The sequence below is a fragment of the Papilio polytes genome, unplaced genomic scaffold (assembly GCF_000836215.1).
Source record: "Papilio polytes unplaced genomic scaffold, Ppol_1.0 DF824158.1, whole genome shotgun sequence".
Lineage (NCBI taxonomy): Eukaryota > Metazoa > Arthropoda > Insecta > Lepidoptera > Papilionidae > Papilio > Papilio polytes.
In genome coordinates, this window is record NW_013525046.1 from 454,363 (window position 1) to 470,155 (window position 15,793).

General features: G+C 37.6%; 2 protein-coding genes across 2 annotated transcripts in view; both read left to right on the forward strand.

The window, feature by feature from the left end:
- The first annotated feature begins 8,820 nt into the window (after positions 1–8,820).
- LOC106111546 (transmembrane protein 147) lies at positions 8,821–10,866 on the forward strand. Its single transcript, XM_013293669.1, has 4 exons — positions 8,821–9,071; positions 9,147–9,285; positions 9,643–9,765; positions 10,444–10,866. The coding sequence occupies exons 1-4, from the start codon at positions 8,995–8,997 to the stop codon at positions 10,789–10,791; spliced, it is 687 nt and encodes a 228-aa protein (XP_013149123.1). The 5' UTR covers positions 8,821–8,994; the 3' UTR covers positions 10,792–10,866.
- A 2,238-nt stretch (positions 10,867–13,104) lies between these two features.
- LOC106111471 overlaps positions 13,105–15,793 on the forward strand; it is a 4,057-nt gene continuing 1,368 nt past the window's right edge. The window contains exons 1-4 of the mRNA XM_013293589.1: positions 13,105–13,825; positions 14,194–14,372; positions 14,795–14,879; positions 15,774–15,791. Coding sequence (XP_013149043.1) covers positions 13,508–13,825; positions 14,194–14,372; positions 14,795–14,879; positions 15,774–15,791 — 600 coding nt within the window. The 5' untranslated portion in view covers positions 13,105–13,507. The remainder of the gene's footprint in view (positions 13,826–14,193; positions 14,373–14,794; positions 14,880–15,773; positions 15,792–15,793) is intronic.

Sequence of the window (15,793 nt, forward strand, 5' to 3'; positions counted from 1 at the left end):
ACGAGAGGCTCAGGTTATAGCTCAAATAACTTTAAAGGCGGAGAATGCTCGGCCATCACGCGTCGGACTATAATACAATAATGACAGCACTAATTCATAAAATGAAATGGTTATTTCCGCCTTTTAATATGAACTACTTGGCAATATCAATACAAAGTGGCCACCTGCTCGGCGATGCGGCGCTGCGGCGCTGCGGGCTCGGGCGACATATGCGCGACTCTAAAACTCAATTATTGTGGGTGGCTTTAGTTTAAATCGTCGCTCGGACCCCAGACCGTTGTTACAATGAAAACATTTTTTTTTCACCAACACCCTCGTCCGCTCGCTCGCCCCTGCATTCACCGCAGGAGCTCGCAAAATATTTTATTTACAGTTATTTTAAGCTTTACAACATATTAATTCTAAACCTTAGATCAATAATTGAACGAAGTAATATAGGAAACTTTATCGTTGAAAACCCGAATTTAGTTATTTGGGTGACGATACTTTTTTGTAAAAGATAGTCAGTCAATTGTAATTTGTCAAAAGGCACATTAGATCTTACAGCCTAGGTCTAACACTGATGATGCTATATGTATGAACTACACTATGAGTACACCCGGTGGCGACTGTACTGACAGGCGGCTAGACCCACTAATGTTGGGTCCCAGGACACGTGCTGAACAGTTTTAACTCAGAAAGTACATGTTTGGTTTGTTATTAAAAAATAATTTAAAAAACAGATACAACAGTAAATATTAAAGTAAATTTAAAAAAAATAACTCGGAATCAGTTATATAGCTGTAGTTGTATTCAAAGCTAGTAAAATTGCAGAGAGTGTAACAAGGGCAAGGGGCGAGCAATGTGAAAATTTAAAGTAAATCCCAGTAAGCCGGTCAGGCTGGCTGCGGCGGCAGCGGCCGGCGCCGGGCACGGCAAGTTGCGCTCTCGTGCGCGGTGACACGGGATATGACGCCTGCTCTCCAAGCCGCGCCGGCGATACTTAACAATTATTATATTTTTTCGGTCCCGCCGAGCTTTATGTCTACGTCGGCGCTCGCTCGTAATGGTCACTGTATTAGTGATTGTTAGCTCTCAATAATGTATTTTATGTTTTTTGCCACGGGCGCATTATAAAGCCGTGGGAGCGGACTCGTGTGGGGTGCTGCGTAATGATTCTGTGACGTTTGTTGAGATGAAAGGCCTTTATTCGGTAGCGGCGCGCCGTCGGCCGACTGGACATTGGAACGTGAAGCGGAACTGCCTCCGTAGCGGAACTTTGAGCCCTCTAATTGACCTGTTATATAAATAGCATTTCATTTTGATAGTTAACTATAAACTTTGGGTTAGTTTTGTATCACAAGCTCACTCCTGAATCACCTTCAAAATATTGCTAATCCCTTACTCATACACACATTCAAATTTAGTTTGCAAAAATGTTCTTGACGTGCAAAAGGTTGGATTAAATTTGTCCAATGCAGAAAATTTTGGCTGGAATAATTAAAAATTCCTTTAAAGATAACAACATTGTTATTTCAAGCTCAACCCGGACGGGTACTGATAGCTGAGATATTAAATGTAAACCGATAACATGCATAATAAAATAAGTCTGTAAGCACGGATCAGTCCGCGGATATTGTGCGCACAAACAAGTATCCACTTACAAGGCGCCCTCGCGTCCGCGGCACAAATCGACACACACCTCCGCAAATCGTAATCCTCTTAGAAAACATTTCCAATTTAAAAAGAATTTCGTCTTTTATCCCTCCGAGTGGAGCATGCGTAAAAAATAAAAGGAAAACCTCTGCGACACGCGAATATATGTCCGTATACAGACCGCCGGCAGGCGCCCTCGCCGCGCCGCGCCGCGCCGCCGCCGCCGCTCCCCCGAGAAAGCATCCATTGAACCTCCACTCAGACCGTGTTAGCTATCTATTTAGTATAAAAAGGGTCGAGAATTTCTTAAGATCCTTTTTTATCCGGAGGTGGGCAGCCACCCTCTGCTGCCGACCCGCGCCCCGCACCGCGTCCCCTGCGCTCTACCCGTACATAATAAAACATTCCACGTCCTCGTACATGCTAAGACCACCCGTCCCGCCCGTCGACTTATCGCGAACACGATCCGTCAAATTAGGCAAATTATGATCGCCTCAATTAACGTATTGTTTGAATTTGAATACCTATCATACAACACGCAAACTTACAAATTACCAGTAATTCATTTGTGCTGAAACACATTATTTAATTTATAATAATAAGCATTCGCTTTTATTTTATAGCGAGTTTTCGTAATAAAGCAATAATGTTATAGTCTTACATCTCCTTTATATTTCATTTTAATTACAAGCATATTGCATTTAAAGTAGAAAAAAAAACTGTACATAAGAGTAAAAATGAAGGAAAGGTATAATTCCTCAGTATTCAGAATAATATGACAAACTACACAGGCACTAATGACGTTTATTATTTTATAATTACACCTAAAAGTGGTTAAATCAGTTATTGCTTTAAACTTTTATGATGTTTGACTCAACTCAGAGTTTGTTTGACTAGGTATATGTATGTGCATAAACGTCGCCATAAAATTATCATAAAATTGTTGAAAAGCAACTAAGATTTTACGTATACAACCGTCTAACTAAACAAAGCGATGAAATTTATTTTAAAAAATAAATTGTTATAGCGATGTAACTTGATTGTGCGGTGTTTTCATTACTTTTAAGGGAACAAGGGTCGTTTGATTGGCGAGTGGAAAGCGCGTGCCCCCGCACAGAGATCAGCTCGAATATTGAGAGGGCGAGGGAGTCGGAGCCGAGCTAAAATCGGATCACACGTTCGGGCGAGGCTGCGGCGGTGCGGCGGCGGCGGCGGCGGCGGCGGGCGCGGGCCTGCACTCGCGTTATTTCACTGAAATCAACTTATCAGGCAAATTCAATTTCAATGGCCCTAAGTAAACTTTTATCGGTATCAATTCCCGCCGTGATCGCTATCGGCAATTCGAAATGGTATCATTTTTACCAACTAAATGGCAGTAGGGATTTTTTTTAAAGAATTGAACGTTCTTATTGAATTCGGAAGTAATTATTGATTTAAACTTAATTCCGCACATTTTACGATGTTGTAACACTTTCTAAACGCAGCTCACTGTTTGCTGGAAAGCGTTATAAAATGATTGAAAACTGTAACTGTAAACATTTTGCTTCGTAATTACAGAATTCCACACAGATTGAGATAACTATAAGTATAAGGAAATTGTCACGCAGTTTGAGAAGACATACTGTATTAAATATACGTACTTATGTACATACATTATGTATGTCGAATTGTAGACACGAACAAATTGGAAATTTGTGTGTAAAAGGACGGATTTGGCAAAATTCTTCTACATATCTCAATAGCGGAATAAGATATAGAAAAAAATAGCAATCCTCTGTAAGTCCGGGGCGCCTGGGGAACGGTTAACCCACGTTACCCGCCGCCACTCCCGGCGGACGATTGCGAATTTCCACAAAGAAAATAGCAATCAAAATTTGATTTACCGCCACCCGCGGCCATACATCAAACCGCTCTAATCCGTGAAGAGAGAGAAAGCCTAAATCTAAGGGGATCCGGCGGCGCTGTCGAATTGAAAATCCTAGTGGCACGAGCCGCCTTTAATATTTATAGCCGAATAAAACTACATGCGGTACTATGAATAAATACAGAGCGCGCTACTTTGCCCGGCGGGCGCCGGGAGTCGGGCAAACTGTCACTTGTCTAGTCTGTACTGAAAGATGATACACATTAGCGCATTTGAAGCTTTATACAGAATGTTGTGGATAAATTGCCAATACAATTATATTTAAAAAGTGGAAACATAGTTTTGTTTGGCATCAATATGGAAAATACTGAGAATCTTGAAAGTTTAAAGTTGTTTATTTTCATTTTTACGAAGCAATATTTACTCAAACTACAAGTTATAGACCACCCTCAGCCACCCCCGGCCCCCTCCGGAAACTACGGCAACTATCCTTGCAAAATATGTATTATAAGGCCGGTCGCCGCTCAATATTCAGTGGCATATAAAACCGAATTGGACTTTTTGATCAACCACCAAATATTCAGTAAGGCCGCCGTCTTACCTATAAATATATAATGAATTCCGACAGCGGGGAGCTTGGTTATCGCCGTCGGCTCAGCCACGCCGACACATCCTGGTGGATTGTGTGTGCCGACTGCCGGCACCTACAGACAGACACTGTTTTTATTTTGTACTCAGTAATTTGTCTTTCGTTATTAAATATTTCGTATTGTTGTTCTATTGGAGGTCAGGCATATTTCATAAAGTCACGTCAAATGTACTAAAGGTCATTAGGGATGATGAAAATTATATTGATTTGTTGCCCTTATAAACAATTTCCCTGTAGTTAGATACTGTTACTTTTCCCCCAAATTAGTATACACCAGTGACAATGTAACATAATCATCGAATATTTATTAGAGTAACTATAAATATTTGATATACTAAATCAAAATATCTAATCTTTTATAATATATTTCTAGTATCTATTTTAAGAATATTTTTATTTACGGCAATACGATGATTTCTAGTGATAAACAAAACTATAATCTCCCTTCGAATTGGAATAGCAACTTTGCATCGAGATCGATCGGCGGAGGGTCGGCCGGAGACCGGGGAGGTCCGTGAGGAATGTGACATTAGGGAGTTTGCATGGGGTCACCGTAAGCCGTTTCCGATAAGACCCGGAGCGCGGCGTCTCGGGCGCGCACTGCACGCGTCCTGAATAATGCATCGCCGCCTCCCGCACCGCCGCCGCCGTCCCCGTCCTTGCCCGCTCCCTAAATTGAAATTATTTTTCTATAACTCCGTAATGACTGCCTGCTCTCCGAAACCTCATGCCGATCCTACTTCTTATTCTTAACAATAACACGTAATCGATCTCCCAAATCAATTTACCTCTTTGTTATTTGAAAAACAATTTCAATCTAAAAACTTAACATAAATTGTAAAAGAAAATGGAAATCAAGTACCAGTTTTATTTGATAGGCTAATTAGTTACAATGCGTAGTTACTGTATACCTATTCTTCGAAAGATTCTATTATTATATTAAGCCCGCTGCAGTTTTGAACCGTGCGTGTGTAGGTAATAGCTGACAGTTGAACTGTAGGTATAAAGTGGTGCCTACACACGCACGGTATTAACTGAACAGTTCGATTGTCCAGTTAGAACTGTCAGAACGGAACGTTATGTAACAGACATAGATCAAATCATTTTTTTTTATTTTTAATAGTTATCGTCCGCGACTCCATCCAAGGGGAGTTAAAATCAGTAGCTTATGTGTTCTTCCAGACTATCCTCTATGTCTACCATATGCCAATTTTCACCGAGATCCGTTTATATATAGGCCGTATAGGCTAGAAACTCTAACAAACATCCATCCATCTAAACTTTCGCATTTATAATAGTAAGGTTTACATGTTTGAAGAACGTTAGTATTCAGAAATCAATAATATTACGTAAATTCCTTTTGGTTGAAGAAAATAAAACTGTTATTGAAATGTCACCATTTAATCTTAGGGAAATGTTGTAAAGTGGTATTGTTTAGTTGTAAGTTTAGTATCGGGGCGGGAATTTGTAATGTAATCGTTTGAGGCGGCGGGCGGCGGGCGGCGGGCGACGGGCGGCGGGCGCGGGCACCTGCACCGCCCGCAATCGATTAGGGCGCGCAAAAAGCCCTCACGCCTTCGCCAGATTGAGATCTCTTCTGGGCGCGCGTCTCCACATGATAAATAATGGCTCCCCGCTTTTTACACGTCGAGGGTGTCACGCAAAAAAATGAATAAGGAAATTTACCTAATGGCTGCGATTCTTTATACTCCGTCTCCTTTGTCAGAGAACAATACCGTAATGGAGGGATGACGTGCGTCCTCGACGTCCTCGACGTCGCAAACCTGTCCCATTGTCTCTGCTTCATACGATACGTTGAATCAATGTAATGCAATGAGCCTTTAGCTACATGGTAGGTTTTCGTTCCACTGATCCCTTAGGCAACTTTTATATTGGTTGCAGAGGTTAAGCATACATCAAAACAATAAAGTTATTTTGTTTGCATGTCTGTTAAGCACATGGCGCAATCTTTACCTATGCCTACAGTGGACATTCGCTGCTGAAACACATAAAAGCACGGGACGACAAGTTAGGTATGTGTCGGCGCTCGGCGTGAGCACCTTACAATCCATTTAACTTCTACTTGGTGAAATGTGTAATTATTTGATTGTGAAAATGTTTTTTTCATAGCTACTATTTTAAAGGCACATATTATGTAAAAAAATTACGTATTTTTGGTTTATAATTTGTATTTTTTAAACTAGGTCTATCAGGTAGACTAATCATTTACAGTGTTAGAGTCCGCTTTAACATCTTCGCACTGTAGGGCCGGCTCGCCCGTTGTAATACCACGACCACACAGAAAACAGGCGTGAAGTGGACGCAATTCCGCGTTTCGTCTGGTGAGTGTGGTGCCGGAGGCCTAATTTTAGTCCCTTTCCCGTACCACCCTTTTCTTAAGAGGAAAGGATGGGAAGGAAAAGTGGATTTGACGGTGGAGGGGACGCATAGGAAGGGGAATTGTCCTCTTTATGTGCGTCTCCTCCTCCGTCAATTAAGGGTAGCCAACGCATCTGCAATTGCGGATGTTTATGGGCAGCGGTCGCTTTCTATTTCGGTGGATTCACGTAGCCGCTTGCTCGTTTGCTACCTTATTTTATATAAAAAAAAATCATACAGATCTCGTAAATCGAAAGATTTTGTCGTTTGCAATTCTGGTTTAGGTAAAAATACTACTGAGACGATGTTTTTATTTCTTGAGAATTACTTATTATGCATACAAATTTTCAAATATTCTTTCACCATTAAAAAGCTACGCTAAAAAATAAAGGCTATAGTACTAACTATTAGTTAGTACTCTAGCCTATATTTTTTATTTCTCGCGAGCGAAGTCGCAAGCGGAAAGATATTTTAATTTGCATGTATTGAAACAACTCAAAAACTACAAGGCAGATTTAAAAAATTCTTTCATAAATAAAAAGCTATGTTATCGCTTAGAAACATAAGCTATATTTTTTTTTAATTTTTAATTTCACGTGGACGAAGTCGCAAATAACAGCTAATTTTCTATATAATCAAAGACAGAATATGTTAATATTTTACAGATGCCTATTTTATTTATACACTTAATTTTTAGTTATAATATTTAAATCACTTTGAGGCATAGTGGTTATGATAAAAGTGGATGCAGATAACTCTTTGTCTCCGGATCTGTTTTTAAATTCCTCATAAATATTTTCAAAGTCATGCTCATGCATGACTAAGTAATTAACAAAGCTATAAAATAAATAGAACATTACTACAAACTGACAAATACTCACCAATAAGATAACATCCAACAAATTGCAATCCAATACACCATCACAAAAGCACTATTCTTATTCTTACACAATGTACAAAAATATTTGCTAAACCGTTTCTTAAAATCGAAATATATCCTTAATTGATCCATCTGTTAGAAAAAGTTGTTTGAATAAAGCAGACAGGTTACTACAGTGAAATAGCAAAGGGCACTGCCGCTGCCGGAGATGTTGGCTCCCACCGAGCGGGGAACGGGTCTTCTCCGGACGAATAAAATCAAAAACTCAAAGAACCTGCCCTGCTATTGGATAACAAACCCCAAACCCTTTTGCGCCTGTGCTAAAAAACGAAAGGGTTAGAAAACTCACCCCTTTTTTAAACACCCCAATGTTTTACATCCCCTCATTGACTGCGAGACCCTTGTGAAAATATGTTAACCATTTAAAGAAATAATTATATTGAACATAACAGGACAGAAATAAAACCACACTTATTCTTAGAATTAACTTTCAAAATATTTAATTGAAATAATAGTTGGTAATAAACTATAAGTCATTCTACATGTTTTAATTGCTTTTAAAGATAGATACATAATCTACACCATTGTGAAGTTACTTCGGTTAAATTGATATTGACGATTAGACATTTCCGTAATCAACTAGATAGCAAACATTTGTTTGTTTATCATATACTTAATAATTACATTTTTTAATTTCTTACAAATAAACTTAACAATAACAATGAAAATTGAATGTTTAACAGAGGCAAAAATTTTACTTATATTAAAATTTAAAAAAAGCTGGTTAGTAAAAAAATTATACCAAATTAAGATTAAAAACGAAGTATTACAAACACAATAAATTCTCCCGCGCTGAAGTGACATTGATTAATATGTCAAATGTCAAAATCAAATATCAGCTCCGTTTTACGCATTGCACAGTCTTATTAATCTTTTACAAATTATTATTTTCATAGTTATAAAAAGTTAAAAAATAAAAAAAATGCCATTTATTTTCGTACCGACTTAAGTACAAAGATGTCTATTTAAATAAACTCAAAATAATTAAACTGAATAGATACAATCGATGTGAAGTCCTACCGAATTCCAAATACATTGCCTATTATTCGCCTTTCTAATGTTTTATCTTGTAATTTCTTCATTTTTTATTTGTACCGTAAACTGAATTCTACCAAGAGATAGGCTAGTGAGTAATATTTTATGCCTATTTGGTTTTCGCCATCTTGGCGCTGCTGGTCGTTGTTGAAGGTGGTGATGAGAATTGAAACTAACAATATCGATAATATTACTTTCATTACATCAACAGACTTATTTAAATTAGAACAAAGCAATAAATGTGAATTCCACGTAGACTAGGTAAAGACCTATCCATTTATACAGGCCCATTACTTGGCAGTGTTTCTGTCACTGTCAATGAACTGTTAACTGTCAAGGGACAAATGTCAAGTACCTGATTTGCTGCCCGTTCCCGTGCCCAATACCTTCATGCATTGTTGAATTCTTCGTGGTGATCAATGATAATAGCATTAATTAGATTAGTATTTAACATATTAGATTTAAATTCACAATAGCAAAGAAAAATCCAAAATGACTCTTTATCATTTTGGAAACTGTTTGGCGCTGGTGTATGCGCCATATCATATGGCTTACAAGTTTTCGGGGATGTAAGCTTTTTTTAAGTAAATGTTTTGCACTGCACTATAACATATCTCTTTTTACAAGATGTGATTTTATTTCAGATCAGAATATGCTTCGTTTTCTAAATGTGTATATGCAGGGGTTTTGTATATTTTCACACAATTGTGTAAAATGTTGGTGCTCGCCACTTTCTTCCCAGATTCTGATAGTCAAATGAATGGAGAATATGATGTTTTTCTTGTAAGTAAAAATGTTTCTCTTACTAATTCTAAGATTTTACTGTATTTATGCTATTGTGGTCCTATCTATCAAGTAGACATGAAAGAATTAACTCGTTGACCTAATTTCAGGTGAAATGTAAATTAGTTAGTATTAGTTTATTATTAGTAGTAGTAACCCTTTGTTCTAAATTAGAAAAATATTAATTAATGTTTACCATGTCTATGGCAACTTCTATAATACTCTGTTAAAAAAATATGTGGTTCTCGTCATGACCATTAACTATGTCCTATTTGGCATTCATCTGTTGGTTCAATTTCCTTAAAAAGGTTACAAAGTCTTTGCTCCATATATTAATTTAATAAACACATTTTTCAGGAGCTCCTGAAAGCTACAGTAGACTTTGCAGACTTGTTTGGGATGTATTTTGCTCTGAACTCGGTGCCGGGCAAAGCTCATGCAAAGATTCTAACAACTGCAATTGGTTGGGCGAGTGCAGAGGTCAGTTATTATTTTTCATCAATTATATACATGCAACAAATGAGCTAGTCATAGACAAATAAAGCATATGTAATTGGTACAATCTAGTCTAAATGATTTAAGAAAAAATAAGTACATGTACATGGTTCATTTTTTACCAGAAAAAACAAACAGGTAATATACAGTTAATTATTCATATACTTTTTTCTGGCAGGGATAAAATAATTTTTTACACTGGGTAAACATAAAATCTTAAACAAAGATAGATTAAAAAATCAAAAATTCATTGGTATCTTACTACTTACTACTAATATAAGTGCGAATGTTTGGATGGAGCTTTGTTGTAGCCATCCTGTATCTCCAGAATAGCTATATGGATGCCATGATGTAGAGCATAGTACAGAAAAACACGGGATAGTAATAATTGTATTTTGTAGCATCCATGTGTGCGACAGCTTCATTAATATAGATGTACAAATTATTGCAAACTAGCTTTCGCTCGCGACTTCATCCCTGCGGAATTAAAAAAAAACAAAAGTGAATAGCCTATGTGTTCTTTCCGATTATCCTCTACATCTACACCACATTTCATCTAGATCCATTCAGTTGTTTAAGCTACAAACTCTAACAAACATCCAGCCATCCATCTAAACTTTGGCCTGTATAATATTAGCAAGATGAGTTGGGTGGTGTGGGCAGGTGGCGGTGAGCCGCAGCGTGTCGCTGTGGGTGGGCGCGCGCGGCGCGGAGTTCGACTGGCGGCACGTGCGCTCGTGCGCGGAGGCCAACGTGGCGCTGCTGCAGCACGCGGCGAGCGCGGCGCTGGTGTGGCTGTGCGCGCGCCGCGACCTGCCGCGCGCGCTGGCGCCGCCCGTGCTGGCGCTGGCCGCGCTCACGCCGTACCGCGCGCTGCTGGAGGACGCGGCGGCGGCGCTGCTGGCGCTGGCCGCGTGGCCGCTGCTGGCGCTGCGCGCGCTGCACGCCGCGGCCCTGGCGCTCGTCACGCTCGCCTTCTACGCCATAATGGCGCAACAATCCTCCGTGTGACTGGAACCAATACTACTTTTATTTATTATTCTATGTATTTAAATAGATGTAATTATAGATGAAATTGCATTTAAATTTTTTGTTTCTTTACTCTTCATTTTCAAAAAAATCGTTACTCCTTGAATGTTATATCCTACGAGCAATTTAGTTTTCAATCAACTGGAGTCCGTAATTATTTGTTGTTGTTTACTTAAAACTTCGATTTTAAAAAAGCATTTTATTTTAATGTTGGATTTATAAGCTGGCACATTTATTTAAAAGCCACACATATAGTTTGTTATTGTTATTAAATGTAAATGATTCAAAGTCCCGTGTGTATACCTGTTACGAAAGATATTACAAAGTTTCAAACTGCGAGTCAACAGGCAGCTCCCAGCTCACATAGTTTAGTTTAGCCGAATTAGTTGTTGAGCCACAGCTCAACGGTTCAAATCTGTTTGATTCATAGATATGTACAATAGATTGGTAAAAGAGACAGCTTTTGTCTCATTCCTTTTAAAAGTGTTTTTTGCATGGAAGTAATAAATACTATGTACAACAGGAATGTGTTCTATCTTTACATCTTACAGTTAAAATAAAGAAAATGAAACCTTTTGCTAAGGACGTAAGAGTCTTGTTGCACGCAAAGTAAAATTGAAACCAAGTGAAAGAACTGCTTGTGTCCGCTGTGTCCCTTTCTAACCTAGAGTTGCCAGATATCGATCATGTCGTGTGTAGAAAACTAGGCGATCGATGTAATGTAATGAAGTGAAAACATTTACTTTCAAAATGTTTCTAAATATTAATAATGATTTATTACCGACATGTTGAAGCAATATTATTTGTTGCTACATGTAAAACCTTATTAACACGAAAGGTTTGCGATTGTCGTATAGGTTTTCTTTTACTTGTTTGAAATTCGGTCATCTGAACTGCCAACCCCCACATGACTTCCCGACTCGGACATTAATGACGGTGTCTTTTTTGATTTCGTGGTATTTTTGAAGAATTTCTGTTAGAATGGAAAGAATTTGTGTCGTGGAGGCTTGCCGAGGCGAGTGTTATACTGATGATGAATTTGTTAGTGAAGAATTACGGTGACCATACCTGACTATCCAGTCCTAGTTCAAGAACAATCCACTTAAAAACTCATGCATATATTTCTTCCTTTATATACTAATATAATAAAGCGTGAACACACACTAATTTGTGGCGGAGGATGTCAGCAATTACAGCATATTTTTTAATAATTCTTTCTTTAATAAAAAGCCCTTAACTTACGACGCGCTTTAGAATATATATTTTTACGCTATTAAACTTAGGGGGTAAATAAATTGGATAAAAAACCCAATGTGGGAAAGGGACCATAAGCTACAATCTGTCAACATCAAGGAAGTATGACTGCAATGCCTTGATCTCATGTCATGTCAATTTGACATTTGGAATTGATTATTTGACAAATGTAAACAATAAAATTAAATTCTCATAAGATGCAGATGAAGAATGCAGATGAAGCCGCACGGGAATAGCTAGTCTCTAATAAAATAACTATGTTTTAATTTCAGATTTTATATTTAAGGAATAAGCCAGGTTTGTCGCATGAACTTCAGAACTTACTTAGCGATGTCTGATTTAGAATTAAGTATTTTGTACTGTTTTTAGTAAAAAACATTATTGATAACACTTATACGTTAAAATCGATCTGGAACAATAATCAGCTGGCGTCAGGCAACAAGAACAAGATTTTTTATAATTATTGTCCTTAAAACGTATTTCAACGTAGTCACCATCGCCAGATAGGGATAAAAGGGACAGTTATTGAGGTCTCGCTCGCCTCCAATTTTTCGACAAGAGCTAGTTCCTTTTCTAGTAGTACTTCCATGACTTTTTGATATTAAAGTCATTTTTTATAGTCTATCACTATTTATAGTTTAAAAACGCTTCACCGAGACTAACCGGAACCATCAGTGCAAAATGGCGAAATTCAAAGAGAAACAAAATACCATAGTTTATCGTAGTTATATCATAATTTACATAGTTGTATCACAATTTACAGCCTGTCTATTTACATATGTCCGTGACGTTTCTGAACTTTAAGGCCGGTTCAGAGCTGATTTCCCTATCCATAATGTCTTAAACGCGATTCACATTTGGCCAGTACAGTTGGATAGTTGCGACGGCCAATCATAGAATGTATACATAGATATATTGGTGCCAATTAGCGTTCATACTGTGCCAGTTGAATGTTAGGACAGTGATAATGTTCTACTGAGTAACTGTACTGGCCAAGTGTGAACCACGCATCATTTTACTTACTCTATAGGCACACAATTTGACATTTTTAATCTTTATTTTCTATGTTGTTTTTGAAATATTTATTTATTTTTTCGACAAGGTTAAATTTCTATAGCTTAGTTTTGTTGATTATCCTAGTATATATTACTACTGTATGTTTAAGAAACATATGAACCTCTTTATTCATTGTTTGTGAAAAAAAGATTTAACTCGCTTGTTGGGAATACTGAAGCGCTAAATTGATAGTGATGAAATGCTTTCTAATTTAGCTTGTAATTTGGACTGAGTGGTTGAGGATTACGTATTATGTGTTATTGAAACAATAATATTAGAGTTTTCCTGTTTGTATAGATAACCCCGTCGTTTTGTATCGTATGATAACTTGTAAGGTTCAATTATGGCAGTGAACTGTTCGTGCTAACAGAAGACTTGAATAGTCGTTATGTTGTACGTAGTGTGTTTAGCGTGCATCCTTATAAATTATGTTAATGCAGAACATACAGTGCGATGTAACAACGACACGAATCCAAGTGGGAACTATGTGACTTTGGAGCCTTCCCGCGACGGCGTCGGAGGTCGATATGTGTTGCAATGGTGCACAGCAGTAGTCCCAAACGTAATTGCCTGGGAGTTCCACATCGGTTACAATACCTCGTGCAAGCCTGATCTATGTAGACATTACAATTATACTGATGATAAAAGGTTTCAGCCTCACTCTCGCTTTGAGGAAAATACTAATATAAATTTAAATTGTTCTCATGTAAGTTTAAATGATAGCATGTGTTATTTCTGTTCTATTCTTTTTAAAAGTTTGTAGATTTTTTATAGGACAAGACCTTGTCACAAAATCAATTACCTTTAGGCTAACACCACATTGTATCACTTTATAAAAATGTGATGCATATACAGCTTGCTAATAATCCTTAAGCAATTATTTTTTTTTAAAGTATAAACATGATCTTGAGGTCTACATTGTGACTCATACATTCAGATGTTGAACAATAAATAGATGATTGATTAGACATATTTGCAGTATATTTAATTTCAAGGTCTCTGCTAAATAATCAGTGTAATCTAGCAAATGCTTGTTCTAATCAGTGGTCTAATTATAATGTATTATATTTTCAGGTGTGCTTGTCAACAATAGTTGATTTAATATTCGAAGCGTGCTACCACATTAAGAACCAGCTTCATAAAGACGTGGGGAGAATCGCGAGCTATGACCAGTTGATATACATAACAAATAACTTCACAAACATCACTACTCTGAAGACAACTAAACCCCACACCAAGTTATTATATGATGAGTGAGTGTTGAAGTGTATTAAGTGTTTCTTGTTTAATTAGTAAACAAATTAAACGTCGGTTCTTTACATAGTCATGTAATAAATACTAATGATAATATTTTTAATATGGCCCCCGGCCCAGCCACTTAGAAATGAATGACTAAGCATACTTTGGACGGCTAAGATTTAACAGAGGAAGGGATGTCTAGGAAGAAGAAAAATCTTCTCTCTGTGACCCTCCTTTGAGTAAAGGTAGACAATGCCTATAAACATCTGCATTTGCAGATGCTTTTGCTTTGCTGTTCTTGCAAATTCAGATGTCCGTTTGCTCTTTTGCAACATTGTAATAAAACATAGCTTGTGTTGTGAGACAGTGTGACACAGTGCTGTATTGAGTTAGAACGTAGCAATGGTTTAATTGTGTAAATGTGTGTCATTTGCAGTGATTATGTGACGGTGATGTGGGCGATGGGCCCCGTGCCCGCTAACAACTTCACTGTAGTGCTGTACAATAACTCTGCCTCTGAGGTAACATATTATCTATACTTATATAATAATATAAAAAACTCACACTATTTTGTGGCGTAGGATGTAGGCATTTGTTTGGATTGAAAATAAAATTTCTTTTGATAGCTTACTTGCATGTAATGACGATATTTACAATTTCGGTAATGAATTTTAATAATGTTAAGAGTTAACAACGACAACGGTTAAGTAAAGAAAAGGAAGTAGTGGCGCCCCTCGGCGGTGTACATATATATATTGTCTTCAAATACTGTTCTATTCTAGTTTTTTCTTAATTTCATTATACACTAGCTTTCGCCTGCGGTTCCATCCGTGGAATGAAGAAAATAACAACTGAGAAGCCTATGTTTTCTTCCAGACTAACTTCTACTCGTCTATACCATACTTCATCCGAAATACGTTCAGTAGTTTAGGCTACAAACTCTAACATCTATCCAGCTATCTAAACTTTCGCATTTATATTTGTAATATTACTATGACACATTTGTTTAATGCAAAAGTACCGTGTAATGTGGGGCGGCAGGCCCCCGCTTCAGTATGACTTGCATTAAGCACTAAACATAACCTTGCACCGATCTTCACAAATGGATGTGACTTGAATCTCTACGAACGAATCGACTGATAACCTTTGCTTAATTGATGCATAAAATTGTCCAGACGCAAATTGTTGAGAGAATCGTATTTTTATCTACTACATACTTGTAATATGTTAGGTTCATTAGTTTTCATTTGCTCCTCGCAGCAGAAAAAATGATGTTAATCATCATTTTTAGTGTTATGCTTCGTTGCGTACATGTAAAAGTTATAATAAAAAAATAAAAGTATAAATGGTCTTGAGGTACAATGGAAGGTGTAGATGATTAGTGTCTTCTGTCACTGGAGACTGTTGTGGTGCAGAGCGGGGGTGCGGGGGGCGC